The sequence below is a fragment of the Nomascus leucogenys genome, unplaced genomic scaffold (genome assembly GCF_006542625.1).
Source record: "Nomascus leucogenys isolate Asia unplaced genomic scaffold, Asia_NLE_v1 Super-Scaffold_249, whole genome shotgun sequence".
Taxonomy (NCBI): domain Eukaryota; kingdom Metazoa; phylum Chordata; class Mammalia; order Primates; family Hylobatidae; genus Nomascus; species Nomascus leucogenys.
This window is the reverse complement of record NW_022095768.1, coordinates 2,462,995-2,486,300: the sequence shown is the minus strand read 5'-3', so window position 1 is coordinate 2,486,300 and position 23,306 is coordinate 2,462,995. Positions and strand designations below refer to the sequence as shown.

Sequence of the window (23,306 nt, the reverse complement as noted above, 5' to 3'; positions counted from 1 at the left end):
GATTTCATAGATTTAAAACGTGTCTTAGTTACAAAAATCAAACTTTACCTCTTGAAATGATTCACCAGCACCCCAACAAGTTCTCCAATTCGACTCTCATGGGTTGGCTGTTTGCTGAAGAGGCAGACAATGAGGTCTTTGTTGTCTTTTGTATGGAACACTACAAGTTGGTCCTTTCCATTGGAGACACTAAGACCAGTCAACTGCAAAGAGAAAATGCATGGAAAACTATTTGGATCATTCTCAAAAGAATAAATTAAAAAATACATTTTGGAGCTGGGCATGGTGGCATGTGCCTGTAGTCCCAGCTACTTGGGAGGCTGAAACAGGAGGATTATTTGAGCCCTGGAGTTTGAATCCAGCCTGGGCAACATAACGAGACACCATCCCTAAAAACAACAAAACACGTCATACATTTTCTAAGGGTTTTGCTCAGTGACCCTCCTGACTTTAATCTTTATCAGTTTCACGGAACAAGCAGATGGAAGGAAATAATAAAGAGCAGAAATGAATAAAATTTGAAATAGAAAAACAATAAAGAAAAATTAATGAAAGAGATGGTTCTTTCAGAAGATCAATAAAACCGATAAACCTCTAGCCCAAAACAAAAAAAGAAGGAAGAACTTATTATCAATATCAGGAATGGAAAAGGGGCCATCTGTATAGACCACACAGACATTAAAAGGATAATATTAAAATATTTGGACCAATTCTGTACAAAAACTTATTCAACAACTTAGTTAAAACCAAATAATTCCAGCAGGGTGCAGTGGCTCACACCTGTAATCCTAGCACTCTGGGAGGCCAAGGCAGGCGGATTGCCTGAGCTCAGGAGTTCGAGGCCAGCCTTGGCAACATGGTGAAACCCCATCTCTACTAAAATACAAAAAAACAAAACAAAACAAAAAAAACAACATTAGCCGGGCATGGAGGCGTGTGCCTATAGTCCCAGCTACTCAGGAGGCTGAGGCAGGAGAATTGTTTGAACCAGGAGGCAGAGGTTGCCGTGAGCTGAGATCATGCCGCTGTACTCCACTCCAGCCTGGCGACAGAGCGAGACTCCATCTCAAAAACAACAACAAATAATTATTTAAGAGCCACAAAATACTAAAACTCTCCAAGAAGAAATAACTTGAGTAATTCTATATCTGCTGAAGAAATTAGATTTATATTTAAAAACATTTTGAAAAAGAAAATTCTAGTCCCAGATGATTTCACTAGTGAATTCCACCAAACATTTAAAGAAGAAATAACACCAATTCACCATATTTCTTCTAGAAAATAGGAGAGAAGGGAATACTTCCTAACTCATTTTGAAGCTGGCATTATTCTGGTATCAAAAATAAACACAACAGTACAAGAAAACTACAAACTGATATCCTTCATCAACATGGATGTAAAAATGGATGTCAAGAAAATATTAGCAAATTAAATCCAACAATACATAAAAATGACAATACAACATGACCAAGTGGAGTTTATCTAAGAAATGCAAGGCTAGTTCAGTATTCAAAAATTAATCAAGGTAATGACAGAATAAAATGACAGGATAAAAAAGAAAATCCACGGATTGCATCAAGTGACACAGAAAAAGTACTTGACAAAATTCAACATCTATCCATGATAAAAATTTCTCAGCAAACCAGGATTATAAGGGAACTTAACCTGATAAAATGACATATACAACATGCCACAGCTAACATCATACTTGGTGGAGAAGGACTGAATGTTTTCCCTTAAGATCGGGAGCAATGCGGCCGGGAGCGGTGGCTCACACTTGTAATCCCAGCACTTTGGGAGGCCGAGGCAGGTGGATCACGAGGTCAGGAGATCGAGACCACGGTGAAACCCCGTCTCTACTAAAAATACAAAAAAATTAGCTGGGCGTGGTGGTGGGCGCCTGTAGTCCCAGCTACTCGGAGAGGCTGAGGCAGGAGAATGGCGTGAACCCGGGAGGCGGAGCTTGCAGTGAGCCAAGATCACGCCACTGCACTCCAGCCTGGGCGACAGAGCGAGACTCCGTCTCAAAAAAAAAAAAAAAAAAAAAGATCGGGAGCAATGCAAGGATTTCTACTGTCACTGCAGCTATGCAACATTATACTGGAAGCCCTAGCCAGTGCAGCAAGGCAGGTTAAAGAAATTAAAAAGCGGCTGGGTGTGGTGGCTCACGCCTGTAATCCCAGCACTTTGGGAGGCTGAGGTGGGTGGATCACTTGAGGTCAGGGGTTCGAGACCAGCCTGACCAATATGGTGAAACCCTGTATCTACTAAAAATACAAAAATTAGCCAGGTGTGGTGGCGGGCGCCTGTAATCCCAGCTACTCAGGAGGCTGAGGCAGGAGAATCGTGTGAACCCGGGAGGCGGAGGTTGCAGTGAGTTGAGATCGTGTCACTGCACTTCAGCCTGGGAGACAGAGTGAGACTCCATCTCAAAGAAAAAAAAAAATCAAAAAGCATACAGATTGAAAAGGAAGAAACACGTCTCTGTTTTCAGATTACATGATCGCCTACATAGAAAATGCCAAGGATCCACAAAATAGCTCCCAGAACTAATAAGTGCATTTAGTAAGGTCAAAGGATACAAGGCTGACATACAAAAATATTTCTATATTAGCAATGAAAAATTTGAAACAAAAATTTAAAAACAAAACCATCTATAACAACTCCAAAAACAAAAATACTTAGATATAAATCCAACAAAACATCTATCTGTAGGACCTACATGTTGAAAACTACAAAATATTGAACAAGTTAAATTAAAAGGCTGATGAAAGGAATAAAAGAAAACCTAAATAAATGAAGGGAAATAATATCCTCATGGACTAGAAAACACAAATTCTTAAGATACCAATTTTTCCCATATTAATCTATAGAGTTAATGAAATCCCAACCAAAATCCCAGCAAGATTTTTTGTAGGTATCAACAAGCAGATTCTAAAATGTGTATGGAAAAGCAAAAGAACTAGAATAGCCATAACAGTTTTGTAAATGAAGAATAAAGTTGGAGGGCTCATAGAGGCTGATTTTAATACTTAGTATAAAGCTACGTTAATCAAGACAATAATTTAGAAAGGAAAAAAAAACATAAATCAGAAACAGACTCACATGAATATGGCCAATAATTTTTTCACCAGGGTGCAAAGACAGTTCAATGAAGAAAGGATAATGTGGGCATCTGGATAACTTGGAATATTTGGACATCCCCATGCAAATGGAAATAAAAGTCTACCTAAATCTCACATCTCGTAAATAACTCGGAGTGCACTATAAGATCGAAATGCAAAATGTAAAACTAGAAAACTTTTAGGAGAAAACATAGAAGAAAATCTTTGTGACCTTGGGTTGGCAAAGATTTCTTAGAAATGATACCAAAAGCACAATCCATAAAGCAAAAAAGTTGATAAATTGAACTTGATCAAATTTAAAACTTTTGCTCTAAGGAAGACACTGGTGGGAGAGTGAAAAGACTAGCCACAGACTGGTAGAAAATATTTGCAAAAATATATCTGATAAAGGACTTGTATTTAGAATCTATAAAGAGCTCTTAAAACTTAAGATAGTAAACAACTCAATTAAAAAAGATGGATAAAAGATTTGAAATCACTTCACCAAAGAAGGCATAGGGGTGAATAAGCACATGAAAGGGTGCTCAACATCAGTAGCCATTAGGGAAATGCAAACTAAAACTGCAATGGGAACCACTGCAAACCCATCGGAATGGCTAAAATAACAAAACATCCTACAACAACAAAAGAGTGATAATACTAAATGCTGGTGAGGACACAGAACAAGTGGGACTCACATGCATTATTGGTGAAAATGTAAAATGTACAACGTAAAATGTTACAGCCACTGTGGAAACAGTGGTTGTTAACTCAAAAAATTAAACGGAAAATTACCACATGAGCCAGCAATCTCACTCCTAGGCACGTATCCTAGAGAAATAAAAACTTAGCTTCACATGAAAATTTATACATGAATGTTTACAGCAGCTCTATTAATAATCGACAAAAGCTGGAAATGACCCAAATATCCAGCAGTGTGTGCACGGATAAACAAACTGTGGTACATCTAAATAATGGACTGCTACTCAGCAATGAACAAACTAATGATACAAATTACTGACATGCAACAGCGTGGATAAATCTCACAGGCATTATGGTTGAATGAAAGCAGCCAGTCTCGAAAGGTTACAGCCTGTGTGACTCCATTTATATGATATTCTCTAGAAGATAAAAGGATAAGGATGGACAACAGATCAGTAGCTGCCAGGGTTTGGGGTTATGAGGAGTCCGATACAAGGGAGTTTTTTAGGGTATGGAACTACTCTGTATCCTGACTGTGGCAGTGGTTACACAAATTTATGCCTATACTAAGACTCGAGACCTGTACACCACCACCCACGCAAGTAAATTACATTCATTGCCTATAAATTTAAAAAATAGCACACCCTGGCTGTTTTGATCTCTAGATATTCTACTTTGGTCAATAAAGCAGAAGTCAGAGTGATTTCCTCATTCTGTGGTCTGTTCTTCTATTGCATAAAATACCGAAGTGCCACCTCCTGGCTACCACAGGTGCTATCAGCCAGGTGGGCAGGCAGCATGAACAAGGCAGCCACTGGGGGATGGCGCAGTGCCACACAGCCTGTGGCAAGAGACAGACATGCGGAAGATGCTGAGAATGTGATCCCTGTTCTTGGGGGATTCACAATCCAGTTGGATCAGAGGAAGAGGTAAGTATTAAATAACTGAAGAAAAACACCTTAACAGTTTACAGATTTGGAATGCCACTTAGTTCCATGCCTATGTTTTACAGATAGAAATTGAGACTGAAGGAGTTCAGCCTGTCTGCAGGCCTGGGAACTAGAACTCAGACCTGCAGACTGATGGGGACTCATGTTCTTTCCATCACACCAGGTTTTTCAAGTATCATGTATAAATGAACACAGAATACTTATATATTCTATAAATAAGTATTCCCATGAATACATTTTCATAGGAGGTGAGTTCTTGGGTTGATTTTAAAGAATGCCAGGGTCAGGGCTTAATGGAGAGAAGGGAAAATATTAAAGAAATTGGAAATCATTCACCAACCAATGTGCATCATGGGCTTTCTGAGGCCACTGGTAAGAGAATATAGCAAACTCTCTGCCACTTAGATGTACCGGATCCAGATGATTTTTATATGATTAAATTAAAAATATCATTTTCATTTTAAAAAAACATTTTATGTCTATCATGCTTCACTCTCATTTGATTATTTTATATGTGAAATTCAAAATTGAATTGATGTAGCACTTCACAGGAGAGCTTGATTAAAGCCTAATGAAATGAGAATGGTAACAGCAGTAACTCTGCCAGCATATCCCAGGAGCATTAGCTGCAGGGGTTCAGGGAAAAAGAGACAGATTCGGCAAAGAATGCTGAAACCACAGGGATAGAGGATCCCTTCCTAGGTGTTGCCTGGACCAGAGGACAGGAGCCAATGACACTGCTCTCGGCCACCACCCCCTCTCAGCAGGTGGGCTTCTCTCCCACCCCTTCCCTCTCCCTTGCTGTCTGGGTGGCTTTATCTGCTGTGGATGGGAATTCTTCATGTGTACGCCCAGGCCTAGTGGTGTGTCAGAGTCGTGGAAGAAATGAGGGAAAACGGCACTTAAGTTGCTCTGCTACACAAATAATGAAAGATTAAGTCCCTACTGTCACCAAGGCAGGACAAACAGCACCCAGAATGTCCCTTTTAGTCCTGGAAGAAAGGATGGTAAGTGGGGATTAGTGTACTAAGGATGACGTGGGTGTTAATCCCAATTCAGCCATGTGATCTTGAGTGACTCATTTAATTTATTGGGGCATCTGTCTCCTTTTCTGCAAAATAAGGATAACATCAGGTGCCTTGTCTACCTTGCAGGGTTGTGGTAAGGATCAAATAGTAGCAACTCTGGAGTACAAAAAGTAAATAAGCAAAAAAACCCTCTGTCTTCGAGGGTCTTACACTCTAAGGGAAAATGTATCAGCAAAACTTTATCACTGAAAATATAATTTTAAAGCCTTACAACACCATGCAAATGGAAGGTATTTTGTGAAACATCTCAGCTGGGGAAGGGGTCACTACCTCATTGCACTTGGGCAGCCATAACACATAGATGCGTTTCTCTGAACAAAAGGGAAACTCCTTACCAAGGCTCCCCCTGCCCCCATTGCTTCCTTATTTCTCCTAATCTATGAGATTTCTATGCTATGATAAATCTAAGCCTTCCCCTTCTTTGGCCTTGAAGATTTGAACAGGGCAAACAGAGTCTCTGATTGCAACCCATTTCAATTCTCCCAGCCTCTCCTTACTAAGAAGGACCAAACAGTGAACACAACCAGATAGGTAAAGAGCTGAGCAGTTCTGGAAGAGGCGGCCGGCCTGAGAAGTCAGAGCAGATGTCCTCTCCTCCTCTGCAATGGAATGAGCGCAAGAGAGCGAGCTCACTATACAAGAAAATCTCTAATCCATATTCTCATTTACGAAATCAGTGCAAAACAGACCAATATTAGAAAGAGAAATAATTCGAAAAGACAAATATGATAAATTACATACACAATGGAAGCAGTAACTGAATAGATACTGCAGAAAATTAAAGAATAATGGAAGAAAACGTCCCAGTCTTTAGATAGAAAGGAATCACAGGTACCAGCCAAACTTAGAGGATCTTCTGGATGTGTAGACCAGAGAAGTTTTAGACCTGTAGAATAAAGGAAAAAATCTTCAAGTATCTAGGCATACAAAAATAAGTTATCTATATAGGAAAATAAAATTCAGGTTTATATCCTTTTTTAAAAAAGAAAACTTGGCTGAGTGTGGTGGCTCACGCCTGTAACCCCAACACTTTGGAAGGCCAGGACGGGAGGATCACTTGAGGTCAGGAGTTTGAGACTGGCCTGGCCAGCATGGTGAAACCCCGTCTCTACTAAAAATACAAAAATTAGCTGGTCGTGGTGGAGGCCGCCTATAGTCCCAGCTAATCAGGAGGCTGGGGCAGGAGAATTGCTTGAATCTGGGAGGCAGAGGCTGCAGCGAGCCGAGATCGTGCCATTGCACTCCAGCCTGGGCACTGAAGCCAGACTCCATCTTAAAAACAAAAAAAAAACTCACATTAATTTTGTCACAATTCACAGGAGGAGACAAGTAAATCCATTTTATTCTTGATATCAATTAGGAAAGATCAGCTCAAATATTTAACAGTAATCATTAAGATGAAAAAGGATGTGTAAGGTTCTAACTATTAGTAAAAAGAGAATAAATAAAACTTGACCAATGCAGCAACAGAAAAAAGAATGAAATAGTGTGGGAGCATAAAAAATAGAAAGCATTTAAATAGCATGATTGAATTTAAGAAAAGTTTTTTTGCCAGTTGCTGTAAGAAATGTGAACAGGATACAACTTCTTTATTGGAGGACGAGGGTTTATAGATTTAAGTAAAAAACAAAAATATACCCTGTTTATAAAATTAAGATAAAAGCAGAAGTTTATGAATGAGAACAATATACATAATAAATTAAAGAGCTGGTTCTTCAAACAGACCAAACCCTTGGCAGAGTCTCACCAAGGAAAAAACAGGCAAAACCACAAATATTTAACACTAGGAATGAGAAAGGGATTTAAGAAAGGGTGTGTTGACTTTCGAAATTATAAGAGGCCAGGAGCAGTTGCTCAAGCCTCTAATCCCAGCACTTTGGGAGGCTGAGACAGGAGGATCACTTGAGGCTGGGAGTTCATGACCAGCCTAGGCAACATAGCAAAACCCCGGCTAAAAAAAAAATTAGCTGGATGTAGTGGTGTGTGCCTGTAGTCCCAGCTACTCAGGAGGCTGAGGCAGAAGGACTGCTTGAGCCCAGGAGTTTGAGGTTACAGTGAGCTGATCATGCCACTGCACTCCAGCCTGGGTGACAGAGTGAGATCCGTCTCAAAAAAGAAAAAAAGAAGACATTACAAGAGAAAAAACTTTTGTAATCGTAATTCCATATTAATGAAATGCATATTTTTCTTTAAAGGTGTGGTCTAGCTGTCTTGCCCAGGCTGGAGTGCAGTGTCACGATCTTGGCTCACTGCAGCCTCTACCTCCCAGGCTCAAGCAATCTTCCCACCCCAGCCTCCCATGAAGCTGGGATCAGAGAAGCACATCACCATGCCCGGCTAGTTTTTGTATTTTTAGTAGAGACAGGGTTTTGTCATGTTGCCCAGGCTGTCATGAATTCCTGAGCCCAAGCGATCCTCCCGCCTTGGCCTCCCAAACTGCTGGGATTACAGGTGTAAGCCACTGCACCAGGCCTGAAATGCATGATTTTATAGGAAAATATAAATTAGTAAAATTGACTTAAAGAAAGATAAAACAATTAATTTCTATTTATAACTAACAAAAAGTTTTTTTTAATATATTATCAGAAAAACACTCCCCTAGTTCTTACTAGGCACAGGTTATGTTATAGGCCCACGTAATTTCTATCATACTTAAATGCTCTACAATATGGAAAAAGAGAAAAATCATACTGACTCATTTTATTTATCCTGCTAGCAAAACCTGCTGAATCTCTCTCTCTCACACACAAAAACACAAACACACCTAGAAATCAATGTAACGTACAAATACAGATGCAAAATCCAAAATAATTAACAAACTGGATTCAACAAGATAAACACCATGACCATGAGAGTATATTCACAAGGGTAAGGGTGGTTCACTAGTAAGAAATACCTCAATATAGGCCAGGTGCAGTGGCTCACGCGTGTAATCCCAGCACTTTTGGAGGCTGAGGCGGGCAGATCACGAGGTCAGGAGATCAAGATCATCCTGGCCAACATGGTGAAACTCTGTTTCTACTAAAAATACAAAAATTAGCTGGGCGTGGTGGTGCGTTCCTGTAATCCCAGCTACTCGGGAGGCTGAGGCAGGAGAATCACATGAACCAGGAAGGCAGAGGTTGCAGTGAGCCGAAGTAGCGCCACTGCACTCCAGTACTCCAGCCCGGGCAACAGAGCAAGATTCCATCTCAAAAAAAAAAAAACCTCAATATAACTCAGTTTATTAATAGTTCACATTTATGTGTTATCTGTGTGCTTGTCCAACCAGAATGATCTCCTTGGGATCAGGCTTGGTGGCTTTCACTTTTTTGAGCCAAGTATGAAGTTTTGTATTTGTATTGTTTTTATTTTACAGTATATCATGGTATATAAAACAATACTTCATTTTATAGTAAGATGGTAAATACTCAAATGTATTTATCGCTATTTCATCACTATAATAATCAGTTTTAACTTTTATTTTTTTTTTACTCTGGAGCATCTTTGTTCCAAACTTCCTCCCAGTAGCAGCTGCTCTACAATCTTCTGTCCTGGAGAATCTCTCCTCTTCTTTGGTTACTGTTCTCTACATACACCTCTAAGGGACTACATTCTTGGTATTCCCCCCACCTCCCTGCCCTTCCATGACCCTGCCCCCCATACCCCGTCCAAAGCTATGCCTGGCACACAAAGAACTTTCATGAAATTTAGCGGTCACTTAATTTCTGCAGGTGTTTGCTTGCATTTTGATATAGACACTTGGGTTTTTGGATGTACTATTCAACTTCCGTTCTTTGATTAGACTGCAGAGATAATGCTTATGCTCTTTTGATCTCAATTAACAAATTGATTTGGCTGCTCTTTGATGGAGAACATTCTGTTCATTCTGTTTTCCATTCAGAAACTTGGGAGACAGTTTGCTCTGGCTTTTTGCAGGACACCTGGTGACTTCCTTTTCACCTTTCTCTGTTCTGTTCATCTGTCTCTCCTAATCTCCCTCGTTCTCCCTTCCCAGTCCCCCACATCTTGTTCCCTCCTTACTCCTCAACTAGCTATAACTCAGGAAGCTCAGCTGTGTGGGCTCATCATGGAAATAATGGAAGCTGTGGCATAACTGAGAGTTTATCCCTTTATAAGCAAGTATCTCTTGAAAGCAACACATTGCTTGAGCCCAGAGCCCTCATGCAAGCAGGCTGATGGTCTTGAGGTGCCATGCCGTGAGGCAGCCAAACCTCTCAGAGGGGTCGTGTGCAGGTGCTCTGGTCATCAGTCCTGGTTTGAGCTCTGCCAGCCGGGGCCAGACAAGTGAGTGTATGAGGGCTCCAGTGATTTCAACTCTCACCAGGTAACCCCCACCTTCGAATCTTCCTAATGGAGGCCCTAGACATTGTGGAGCAGAGGCATGCTGGCCTCACAGTGCCTCTTTCAAATTCTTTACCAACAGAATCCAAGAACATAATAAAGTAGCGGTCGTTTCATTCCACTGAGTCTGGGGTGGATTGTTACACAGCAACAGTGATTGGAATAAAAATTTGGAACAGGAGTGGGGTGCTCCTATAACATAATCCCAGATAGTTGGCACTGGCTTTGGGAAGTAGGTGGAAGCTGGAAAGGTCCTGAGACACTGCTGGAGGAATCATGGCAGGCCTTCAAGAGGGGGTCAGTGAGGGCCTGAGGAAAACAGGGAAAAGATTACTTCGAGCCAGAGGAAAGCGGGCCTTTGTTGTTAAGTAGGAGAAAATTTGACAACACTGTTGCCTATGGGAAGGCAGAAAATAGAAAATGTACGTAACAAATATGATGATCTAGATAAGGAGATTTCTAGACAGAATACTGAAAGTGCCATCTGGCTTCTTCTTGCTGTCTATGAAAAAAATGTGAGAGGAGAGAGAGGACCTTAATAAAGAATGGTTCTGCTCTCATGTAAAATTTAGAGGAAATATAAAGAAGCCTGCAATTGCTGGGCTTGAAAATAAAACTGTTTCTTATTCCCAGCTTCTCCAGATGGCAAATGATTCTCAAATTCAGAAATGGTTTCAGGGCAATGGATCAAACCCAGAGTGGGATTGTAAAATCCTTTGTCAAAACCTTAGAAAGATCTAAGGCATCCACAGTATCTTCCAGACAGACTAAACGAGGCTCTAAAGATCTTTAGGGCATGCCTTACAAATTCTATCCGTTAAACAACAGGGCTCCGGAATCTTAAGGTTCTTGTCCCACAATAGCTCACGAGGAGCCCAAGCTATGGGAGAGTTTATCAGAGATTTGTGGGCATGATTTTGTCTAATGGAGTGATTATAAATTGATACACAGTTAATCCACCAAAATTTCAAAGGACAGGACTGAAAGCAACATAGACACGGCAAAATGCAAAGAGGCTCTGGACCTGTGGACAGGAAGCAGCTAAGAAAGCTACTTAGCTGCAAACACAGACGGCCAGTGAGTGTTTTGTGCCCCTCATTCCCCTCCTCTCTGAACAGAAATGTCTGTGGTAGGTATCCCATCCCGAGATCATCATTGCATATGCGGGGCAGATAACTTTTCCTTTTAGCTGGTCTTCAGATTGCAGGAATTCTACTTAAGAACTGCGCCTGGATTGAATTAGATGAGATCCTGGCCCTTGACCTTAAACCTGGTATTATAAGGAGATGAGACTTTTGGGACATCTTGGGAGTGGGTAAACACATTCCATTTTATTTTACTTCATTTTTTTGAGTCAGGGTCTCACTTCGTTGCCCAGGCTGGAGTGCAGTGGTGCAATGACGGCTCAAACCTTGAGCTCCTGGGCTCAAGCAATCCTCCGCCTCAGCCTCCCAAGTAGCTGGGACTATAGGCTTGTACCACCACATCTAACTAATTAAAAACTTTTTTCTTTTTGGTAGAAATGAGGTCTTGCTGTGTTGCCCAGACTGGTCTTGAACTCCAGACCTCAAGTGGTCCTCCTGCCTTTGGCCTCCTTAAGTGTTGGGATTACAGGTGTAACCACAGTGGCTGGCCGGTAAGCGCATTTTAAGTAAGAGTAACAAAAATAATTTTTAACCAGTGGGTAGAAAGTGGAGGATTTAAAACAAGTTTGCGAAATTTTTGCCACTCCTCCCATAGAAAGATAGGGGTCTATATCCCCACCCCTTGAATCTAGGCTTACCATATGACTGGCTTTTGACCAACAAAATGCAACAGAATTGGGGCTGTGTGACTTCTGAGGCCTGCTCATAAAAGGCAATGCAGCTTCTGCCTTGTTTAATGGGACACTCATGTTTTGAGCACTAAGTCAGCTCATAAGAAGTCCAACTACCAGCCAGTCATGGTGGCTCCTGCCTGTAATCCCAGCACGTTGGGTGGATCACCTGAGGCCAGGTGTTCAAGACCGGGCTGACCAACATGGCCGTTTCTATTAAAAATACAAAAATTAGCTGGACATGGTGGTGCATGCCCATAGTTCCAGGTATTCTGGAGGCTGAGCATGAGAATTGTTGAACCCAGGAGGCGGAGGTTGCAATGAGCTGAGATCACGCCACTGTACTCTAGCCTGGGCAATAGAGCAGACTGTCTTCAAAAAAAGTTAATAAAAAAAATAAAGAAGTCTGACTACCTTGAGGCCACCATGTTGTGAGGAAGCCAAGCATCTCCAAAAGGCCTCATAAGGCTCTCCAGTCAGCGGTCTCAGTCTCCGAGTCCACCCACCGAGATGTCAGTCACCTCAGCGAACATGCCTTCAAATGATTCCAGCCCCAGCCCTTAAGTCACCCCTAGTCTTTAAGTCTTCCCAGCTAAGACCTCAGATACTGCAGAGCAGAGAGAAGCCACCTGCTTTGCTTTTTTTTTTTTTTTTTGAGACGGAGTTTCGCTGTTGTCTGTTGTTGGCCTGGGCTGGAGTGCAATGACACCATCTCGGCTCACTGCAACCTCTGCCTCCCAGGTTCCAGCAATCCTCCTGCCTCAGCCTCCTGGGCAGCTGAGATTACAGGCGCCCACCACCATGCCCGGGTAATTTTTATATTTTTAGTAGATATGGGGTTTCACCATGTTGGCCAGGCTGGTCTCGAACTCTTTTTTTTTTTTTTTTTTTTTTGAGACGGAGTCTCGCTCTGTCCCCCAGGCTGGAGTGCAGTGGCGCGATCTCGGCTCACTGCAAGCTCCGCCTCCCGGGTTCACGCCATTCTCCTGCCTCAGCCTCTCCGAGTAGCTGGGACTACAAGCGCCCACCACCATGCCCGGCTAATTTTTTTTTGTATTTTTAGTAGAGACGGGGTTTCACCGTGGTCTCGATCTCCTGACCTCGTGATCCGCCCGCCTCGGCCTCCCAAAGTGCTGGGATTACAGGCTTGAGCCACTGCGCCCGGCCTGGTCTCGAACTCTTGGCCTCAGGTGATCCACCCGCTTTGGCCTCCCAAAGTGCTGGGATTACAGGCGTGAGCCACTGCTCCCGGCCCGCCTATTCTGAATCACTGACCTAAGAACATATGACCATAACAGAGAGCAACCTTAATTTTGTAAATGCATCATAGAAAGAATACACAGTTTGGGATAACTCAGAATTAATTCCTTTACAAACAGATAGTCACTTTCAAAAATTTTTTGTTATTATTTTAACGCATCGGATAAATAGTAAAAATACCATATTTATAAATATTTTCCCACTTCATGAAACAGAATAAAATTCTTTTCCTTTCTCAGGGATTCAAAGTTGTTATGGTGAATGTTAATTAGTAAGTATGCTTTAAAACAGATGCATCTTCAGGGCTACTAGGCTCTCTGTGACTGCACGCCTGGATCACATGATCCAAACATCATACCAGTATGTGTGAACCTCGTGCTGTTTCAATGGTAAAACAAAACCTATTTCTACAAAACATGAGCCTTGAGCAGTAATGAAAAACTGTCTTGAAACCAGTATAATCGACTTTATTCTCAAGTGCCTGTTGTGATCCTAGTACTATTGATCAACATTATTCAGGTCAAGGAAAATAATTGTAATCAACTGATTAAAAGGGCTAAGTTTATATCATTGATTGACAAGGGCTTTCAACCCTTGATTTTAACAGCTTGATGAAAGCCACTCAGCAAAATTCTTCAATAAGTTTCCAACACCAATTCACCTCACTGCACTGAATAAATAAAACATCTCCATATCCAACTTCAATTTCTTCCCAATATTCCACATCCTGACAGGGATCAAGGGCACCATCAAGAAGATTTACAACCCACATAATGTCCTCATCACAATGGATTTTGTACTTAACAAAATTAAATACAAATTCCTCTAGAGAGTGACACACAGGAAGCTGGGCCTCCCATAGCCACCTCTGTTAATTAATTAATTCTTTTTTTTTTTTTTGAGATAAAATCTTGCTCTGTTGCCCAGGCTGGAGTGCGATGGCATGATCTTGGCTCACTGCAACCTCCGCCTCCCGGGTTTAAGTGATTCTCCTGCCTCAGCCTCCCGAGTAGCTGGGATTACAGGCGACTGCCACCACGCCTGGCTAATTTTTGTATTTTTAGTAGACACAAGGTTTCACCATGTTGGCCAGGCTGGTCTCGAACTCCAGACTTCAAGTGGTTCACCTGCCTCGGCCTCCCAAAGTGAAGGGATTGCAGGTGTGAGTCACTGTGCTGTGCTTCGCAACTCCTCCGTTAATTTAAATGCTTGGTGAATTTTTCCTTTTGTTGCAAGAACCTTGTCTTCTTTTTGTTAAAATCTAAGACATGCCAGATACTTGCCTGAATATCTGGCAGTTTGAGTTCCTGGGCTTGTCTTGTAATTTGGAGTTCAGTAGTTTCACGAAAAATTCAATTTAAATTCCAAATAGACTGCTCTGAGGACACAGCTCAAGAAGTCACTTCAACAAGTTTTTACTACCAAGCCATGTAGTGGAACTGAACTAAATCTCTGAGTCTTCTTATACTTTCAGTTTTCATATATTACAATCATCAATATGCCTGCCTGTAAGAGACTGACTTCCTTTTAATTACTGCTTCAGATTTATTGTTTTGGGCTTGGGAATGAGATAGTCAAATTCATCACAAGGGTACATAAAGCAAGACAAATGGCCAAGAAGGCGCTCCTTTGGAAAGAACATACAAAGTTTACCACACAAACTCTGTCCCATCTATTTTGACTCTGTCTCATCTATTTGGGAGGTATAAACATCCTCCCATTTTCCTTCTGATTATGGTTCTTTTGGGCCAATGGCTGTCAACCATGGCTGTGTATGAGAATCACAGGGAAGACTGTGATACATTTGGTCTGGTTTGTGCTGGGCATCTGCTGTTTGTAAAAGCTCCCCAAGTGATTCAAATCAAACGTAACCATTGATTTAGGTAAAACTACTAAATAATTGGGTCCTAGATAGTCAAATTATTATTTTACAAAGCTAATTGTTTTACTAATTGAAGCAAGCTCTATATTATCTATTTTAAATTTATTTTTTCCTCTCTCTTAAAATATCAACTTAATTAAGCTGCTTTCCTTATTAGTCTTTAATTGAATTTTTTTGACCCTCTCAATGCAAAATAAAAAAAGAGTATTCACTCATCATTTTAGGCTTATTTTCCTTATCCTATTCTGAGTTGGTGTACACTAACAACTATTTTAGATATGATGAGTGATTTTTTATTGTATCCTGGTCATTCTGGATATTGTATTAGGAGACTCTGGATCTTACTTAAATCTTCTCTTTTAGCAGGCTTCCACTAAAAGTGGGCCAGGAGCAGAAGGGGAGGACATCCAGCTTTACTGCTGGATGGGAGTGGAAGTCCAGGCCCCTCAACATGGCTTCCATTGACACCACTCTTGTGGGGAGTATGACAGGCGCCTCATAGCCTCCAGGAGGGGGTGGAAACCTAGGCATGTCCCTCGGCTTCCACTGACATACTGAGAGGGGTTGGGTACCTCATTACCCCTAGGCTGGCTCCCCACTGAGCCTCCTTGACACCAGCCCAGCAGGGAAGGGTCAGGAGAGGGGTACCTCTTTACTGCCAGGCGAGGGTGGAGGGTTAGGCTTTTCACTAGGCCTTTGCTGATGAGAGCTGGAGGTACCTGTATATTTTCCCCCTGGTGCTTTTCTGGAGAAGGGTGCTTATTGTCAAAAAGGATTCTGTTTTGCTAGGCTACCCCTTTCCTGTACTTTCGGCAAGAGAGAGCAGGCTCTTTTCTGTGCCTGCTGGTGTTTCTGGATGGCGGGCTTCTCCAGCAGCCAGTCTGGGATAGAAAGGAGGCAAAAAGAAAAGCCAGGGAACCCCTCCCTGCCGAGTTCCTCCAGAGTCCTGAGGTCCCTAGCTGGGCCACTTTCCTCTCTCCAGCATTCAGAATCTTCTTAAATTTGTTTTATGATATAATGTCTAGGGTTTTTAGCTGTATTTAGTGAGACAGGTAGGGAGAAATGCATCTTTTCCATTTTGTTTAGAACTGGAAGGCCCAACTTCTCATTCTAGATAATGCCCCAAACAAATCAGAAATGTAGTTTCTCCTTCAGGGGTTTCTGATGTAGGGGAGGAGCCAGGAGGCAAACATCACAGGCTGGGCAATGGCAACCACATTTGGAGAGAAGAGACCACAAGTTTCCCTCTCTTTAAAATGCTGATAATTCTCAAACGTGCATGCCACACTTAGACCTTTCTCTGGAGCTTCAGATGGGCATTTCTGCCTGTCTGGAGAAAGCACAAACAGGAGTCTCCTGGAGAGCCCAGGGGGACCACATATTTGACCTGGACAAAATGACACTCATCAGCTTACCCTTACTACTCTTCTTACTCAGGGCCGTATTTCAATAAAGTACCACCAGCCATACCACCTCCCAAGCCCAAAAGAGAATGCCTCAACTTCGCCAACTCATCCATTCTCAGCTGGGAGGCAGCACAGGCTCTGGAGCCACACTGTCTGGGCTCCAATTTTGGCACTACCTCCTACTGACTTTATGTCTTCAGATAAGCCCTATCAATGCTCCGTGCCTCAGTTTCTTCACCTTCAAGTGGGGTTTCATCCTCACAGGGAGGATGAAAAAATTATCTAAAGTAATACAGGTAGAAAATTAAACTAGTGCCTGGCTCATAGAAAATATTCCAAAAAATGTTAACCTTAATTAAGAATAACTCAGAAACCTCTTACATCTTGTCTCTTCTCTCCATTTCTGGTGTCAGTTTATCTGTTGAGATTATTCCAAGAACCACTGAAATGATATTTATTTCACCAGCCTCTTGTCACTTCGGTATATATTTGTAACGCTGTCAGAATTAGCTTCCTAAGAACACAAACCTCATCACGCCACTTGAAAGTGGTTGCTCTGCATTGTTAATAGCAGTGGAGCACACACTCCTTTTAAGAATTTGAAAAAAGCTACAAGAGCCCAGTGCAAACATGCACAAGTATTTGCATATACACGTTGAGTATACCTTACCCAAAGTGCTTAGAACCAGAAATGTTTTAGAGTTTGCATTTTATTCAGATTTTGGAAGAGTTGCATATATATAACGAGATATCTTGGGGATGGAACCCAAGTCTAAAATGACATTCATTTATGTTTCCTATAAATCTTATATACATAACCTGAAGGTAATTTTATTTTTCCCTTGGGGACATTGAATAAACTGTGCTGTGTGCCTGTGTTTTCACTGCAACCTGTCACATGTGGTCAGATGTGGAATTTTCCACTTGTAGCGTCATATTGGTGCTCAAAAAGTTTTGGAATTTGGAGCATTTTGGATTTTGGATTAGGGATGCTCAACCTGTACGCAGAGCCTCCTCAAACGTTTTCTTGTCCTGAAAAGCCATTTCTGCCATCTTCTGCACCCTCTCCTAGAACTTCATGCTCACCTTTGCTTTTGCATTTAACAAGCTGCACTGTGATTATTTTTGTTTGCATTTGCCTCTCCCACTAAACGACAAACAGAAACTGCATCTTCTCGTCCTTATTTCCCTCCTACCTACCAGGTAGGTGGTAGATGATAGAATGTATTGAATGTGTGGAAGACAGTAAAAGCTATGGATGGATTAAAAACGTTCTCCTTGCTTAGAAGACTGATGGTTCCTATGTGTTCCTTATCAAAGCCAATCCTTAATCACAGCCTTAAAAGCTTTATTCGTACTGGTTACCTTGCAGGTACTTTCTCCTTTCTCTCCTCATCCCCCTCCCCACGCTCTTGTCCACGGCTTCCAAATCCATGTCTCTGCTAAGGACTGAGAATGTCTGTGACCTCCCATATGTTGAAACCCTAATCCCCAGTGTGATGGTATTTGGAGGTGGGGCCTATGGGAGGTAATTAGGTCATGAGGGTGGAGCCCTCATGCTGGGATTAGTGTGTCTATCAGAAAAGACAGGCCAGAACCTGCTTCCTCCTCTCTTCCCCATGTGAGGATACAATGAGAAGGCAGCCAGTCCTCTGTGAACTGAAAGGAAAGCCCTCACCAGAGCTCAAACATGCTGGCACCCTGACCTTGGACTTCCAGCCTCCAGACTGGGAAATAAATTCCTGTTGTTTAAGCCACTTGGTCTGTGGTTTCTTGTTAACAGCACCCCATGCTAAGACAGTCTCCATCCTAGGTTGCTCTTTGACTGTGTATTGGGCCTTGCCTCAAATGAAGCCCATTTGAGACTGATCTTTCTCACACTCTGCTACCACATCCCTGCTTTTTTTCCTGTATTTCCCATCTTGGTGAGTCACCAGCACCAAGGCCTGTTGTTCTCGCACATAAACAGGTCTTGAACCCATCTCCCCCTCTTTATGGTCCTTGCTTGAGTTCAGGTCCTTGTAATCTCTTAAGCAGCATCTTAACTGCTTTTCTTGTCACCAGTCTTGACCTCTCCAGCTCAACCATCAACACTCGTTTATTGAACACCTACTGTATGGCAGGCAGTGTTCTGGGAACAAGAGAGTCCCCGACCCTTCTCCCATGGAGTCTATGTTCTAATGGGGGTATGGGGGAGCCAGACTGAAAAGAACTCTAATAATGTGACAGGTGGTGATGTGGCCTATGAAGAAGAATAAAGCGTATAAAGGCATACAGAGGGATAAGACGGAGTTGAGGGTATCATTCTGAACACACCTTTTAAAGTTATATTTGGGCAGAGGCCTGAATGAAGTGAGGAAGCCATTCAGTTATCTGGGAGAACACTCCAGGGGAATGAAAACCGAGAGCAAAGATTAGACAGTGAGGGCACTGAAAGCTGACTTCATCCAACTCTGATTTCTACAGGCACAGGATTGCCAGTTTGCAAGGGGGCAAAGAGCAGTTTCTAATTATAGAGCATTTGACTATGTGATAAGAACGATGCTGAGGACTTTCCACGCATTATTTCATATACCTCATTTTGGGCCTCAACATTCAACTGAGATGGGTGCTACTGTTAAAATGGGGCATGAATTCAACAACCACCCATCTGCTTCCAAATATCCTAACACCTGTGTTGCCAGACCCCACTGGGGTGTGATTTTTCTTTTGTCCTTTACCATTTATGGTGTAAGGATCTTTAAATGCAATATAAGACATTTTTACAACTCAACAAGCTTTGTGAAAGGCTATTAGAGGGGATGGTAAGGTAGGACATCAGAGGTGGCTCCCAAGAAGCAGAATGGCTGCTCCCTCAACAGGAGTCAAAGTAGTAGTTCAGCTAACTCAGGAGAGAGGACCCTGAGCCTGTCAACTTTACTTGTTCCCACTAGATATATCTCTAACCATGGCACACTGTAAAGAAGTCTATGCTTAGATATGATTCCAATGAAATGAAATCCTTTTAATGTTTATTATATTAAAAAAATCAGATTCCCCCTGTAGTGCAGAACTTCATTGTAACAATTCTGTGTAAAGAAAGTTTGTTCTGGACCTTAGCCAATAACAAAGGAACAAACTCATTTATTTAATGGCTACAGTCCAGGACCAGTATAGGTCACCTCCCAGTGATGTGTGTGTGGTAGTGGTGGGGTGGGGGGTTGCTGCCAAGTGAGACAATATATGCAGATGTCCACTATAAGGAATGAAAATCATCAAATATAAGGTGATTTCTTTATCTTATACTACTCTTGTTTAAGGAAAATCTTTTGATGAGATTGTCCTCAAACATTAAACCATGGTCAGTGACTTAAAGAAAATTTAACTTTTGATACAGATATGGGATCATGAGGCTTTCTAGAAAACACACACTCTCTTCAACTCTGTCTTAGTCCATTTAGGTGGCTATGACAAAATACCATAAACTGGTGGCTTATAAACAACAGAGATTTACTCCTCACAGTTCTGGAAGCTAGAAGTCCGGGATGAGGGTGCTGGTGGCCCTTGTCCAGGTTGCAGACTGCCAACTTCTTGTAGTGTCCTCACATGGCAAAAGGGCGAGGGTCTCTCTGGGGCCTCTTGTATAAGGTCGATAATCCCATTATGAGGGTAGAAACCTCCCAAAGGTCCCATCTCCGAGTTCCATCACCTTGGGGGTTAGGATTTTGACATATGAATTTTGGGGGAACACATTCAGACCTCAGCACTCTGTGTCTCTCTGTCTCTGTCTCACACACATATACATAAGTGATAAAAAACTCTAATGGCAGAATTGAATTTGGGAGCAAGTCCAACTTTTAACAGATGTTTCCAAGAAGGAGCCAAAACAACAAAAGTGAAAAAATTTGGGGAACAGAATAGTTAGATAAGTGGTTCTCATCTCTGGCTGCATAGTGCAGTCACCTAGGAAGCTTTATTTTATTTTTCCTTTTTTTTTTTTTTTTTTTTAGAGACAGGGTCTTGCTATGTGGCCCAGGCTGGTATTGAATTCCTGGGCTCAAGCGGTCCTCTCACTTTGGCTTCCCAAAGTGCTGGGATTATAGGTGTTAACCATTGCGCCCGGCCAGCCTGGGGAGCTTTAACACATGCTGATGCCTAGGTCTACCAGCAGAGATTTGATTTCACTGATCTGGAGTATGACCTGGGTATCAGTAATTTTAAGAACTCTCCAGGCCATTCTAATGTGCAGCTAAAGTTGAGAACCCCTGAGTTAAGACTATTAACATACTAACATTTTTTATTGGGCTTTAAAAGTGAAAACTATCTAAAATAAAAATCAGATCTTCTAAATAGCAGGTTAACAGTAAAACCACTATATTTTTTCTGGCCTTCTTGAGACTGTAGTACCTTTTCTTCTTTGAGGAAGCAGGATTGCAACTGAGAGAAACAAACTATACAAATAAAAGTATAACGTGGCAGCTCTCTTTAAAGGTGCTGTTTTGTTCCCCTCTAAAAGAAATGAAGACATTTTCTTTTTCTTGTTCTCTTTTTTTGTATCTTTCTTTTTTTTTTTCTTCTTTGAGACAGAGTCTTGCTCTTGTTGCCCAGGCTGGAATGCAATGGTGCGATCTTGGCTCACTGCAACCTCCGCCTCCTGGGCTCAAGCAATTGTCCTTCCTCAGCCTCCTGAGTAGCTGGGACTACTGGCTAATTTTTGCATTTTTTGTAGAGATGGGGTTTCACTATGTTGCCCAGGCTGGTCTCGAACTCCTGAGTTCAGGTGATCTGCCTGCCTCAGCTTCCCAAAGTGCTGGGATTACAGGTGTGAGCCACTGCTCTGGGCCCCAACCAGGATTTTAGTTTCATGTGTTATCTGTCAAAGGGAGTGGCAGGTAGCAGGTGGCTGTTGGAACTGGCTTAGGTCAAACACACTCGGGATTAGGGGCTAGGTCACACACACAAATGATGAAGCCCAGCTCCATTCTTGGTGAGCTTTGTGACCTGGGAAGATGGCTTCACCTTTCTGAGCACCAGTTTTCTCTTCAGAGCAAGGTATTACTGTGCTGTGCACCTACGGGGCTGCCACAGTGAGCAACCTATGCACTGTGCCAATGGGCTGGTGGCTTCCCTGCCTCTCCCACGGGTCCACAAGGCTTGTAGGCAGAGGCTACGTGATGTATGCTCGCACCACCAGTGCCTGCCAAATGCACAGCACATGGGAGGTGCTCCAAAATGTCTACTGAATAAAAGAGAGCTCTGATAAAGACAGCTGTCTAAAGGAAGCCTATTATTGCCGCAGCTTAGTGACATCTATTTCTGCAAATGTAGAGATGTAAAAAATATATACATCTCCGTGTATGGCTTTGTTTTAAAGCCATCTTGCCTCTAGCAATCTGACCTCTGGATAAATTAAGGTGGTACTGTACTAATTTGCTTACACTTTAGTTCTTAAAAGGCATTGTGTTTCTTTAACAACATAGCTTTTTAAAGGAGTCATAAATTGGCCCTAGTGTTTGGTGCTTTCAGACGTTGCTTTGAGACATCTTTTACATATGAAATGGAATTTCCAAGTACAGTACCGATGAAAATGGAGTCTGTGCCCAAAAGCAGTGACTTTTGGTATTATAAATTGGTTTGCTTATTGGTCAGATTTTTGCACATGTAAGGAAAAACACATTTAAAAAAAAAAGCAGTTTGCTTAGTAGCGTTTGGCATAAGCAGCTGTCTCTAACCAGTGTAACAAAAGGCGTTTGCTTCTGAACACATGTCAGGAAAACCATCAATGGCAGAGCTCTGAAATTCTGACTTCTTTCTCTCTTATTAACAAAAAAAGAGAGAGAATGTGGCTTAGTCGTCACATTTCTTAGAAGTATTTTAAAACCACGTGGCTCACTCAAATCCAATAATAAAGTCATTGAGTGCTAAAAAGAAATTATAAGAGGCAGGGGAAAGAATGTTTCATTGCCAAAGCCATCAGAATAAGAAAAAAATTTCATCTGTATTTTTCTAAATTTCTCTATAATATAGACATTGCTTTTTTTCTAAGAAGAGAGGTTTCCAAATATCTAATTTTGCTAAGTGACTCTCTTTGTTATAACACACAGAACTATAAACATTGTGTAAGATGTTCAAAATAATACAGCTCCCAGGACTACTGAGAATTAATTAGGAAGGTAAATTTATTACCTAAATAAATTAATAAAGCTGAGTGCCACTCAGGGTCTGACATTAAGGGATTATATACTTTCCATTAAAGAGAACTAATAAATATAGTTTAAAGGATTGAAGGAGGGCCAAGGGAGTGAGTAGGCTAGTGCACACCAGCACAGGCGGTGCCAGACGTCAGCTGACTGTATCCACTGAGGTTACCATGGAAACCCCTTCCTTTGGGACACTGCCATGAGGGTAGGTTGCTTTAGAAATGGTGATGGGGTGCAGACCGGCGGGCGGATGGATTTCAGCAGGGTTCACCCTGTACACATTACAAGGACAATCCATCTTCCAAACGAAATGATATCTTTCTAGCAAGTCACGTCAAATAGAGCAACAAAGCATGAAGTCTGGCATAATTACAGTCCATTTACCTTTACAAAACAGTCACATCGGTTCAGATAATTGTCTCTTTTCTCTCCCCTGCTTGCTTTGTATTCTCCACAGAACTAAAGGAGGTATTTGTGCAATTAATTGGCTGCTTCCTTAGCCATCAAGCCCATACTGATAAAAAGGGACTATATCAAAACAACATTAATGGGCAGATTCAAACATTCTTCAGACC

The 23,306-nt window shown here is 41.9% G+C and overlaps 1 protein-coding gene across 1 annotated transcript in view; it reads right to left on the bottom strand.

The window, feature by feature from the left end:
- The window catches only part of MYO1D (myosin ID), a 377,286-nt gene that overhangs the window by 110,841 nt on the left and 243,139 nt on the right, over window positions 1–23,306 (bottom strand). The window contains exon 21 of the mRNA XM_003279378.4: window positions 49–203. Coding sequence (XP_003279426.3) covers window positions 49–203 — 155 coding nt within the window. The remainder of the gene's footprint in view (window positions 1–48; window positions 204–23,306) is intronic.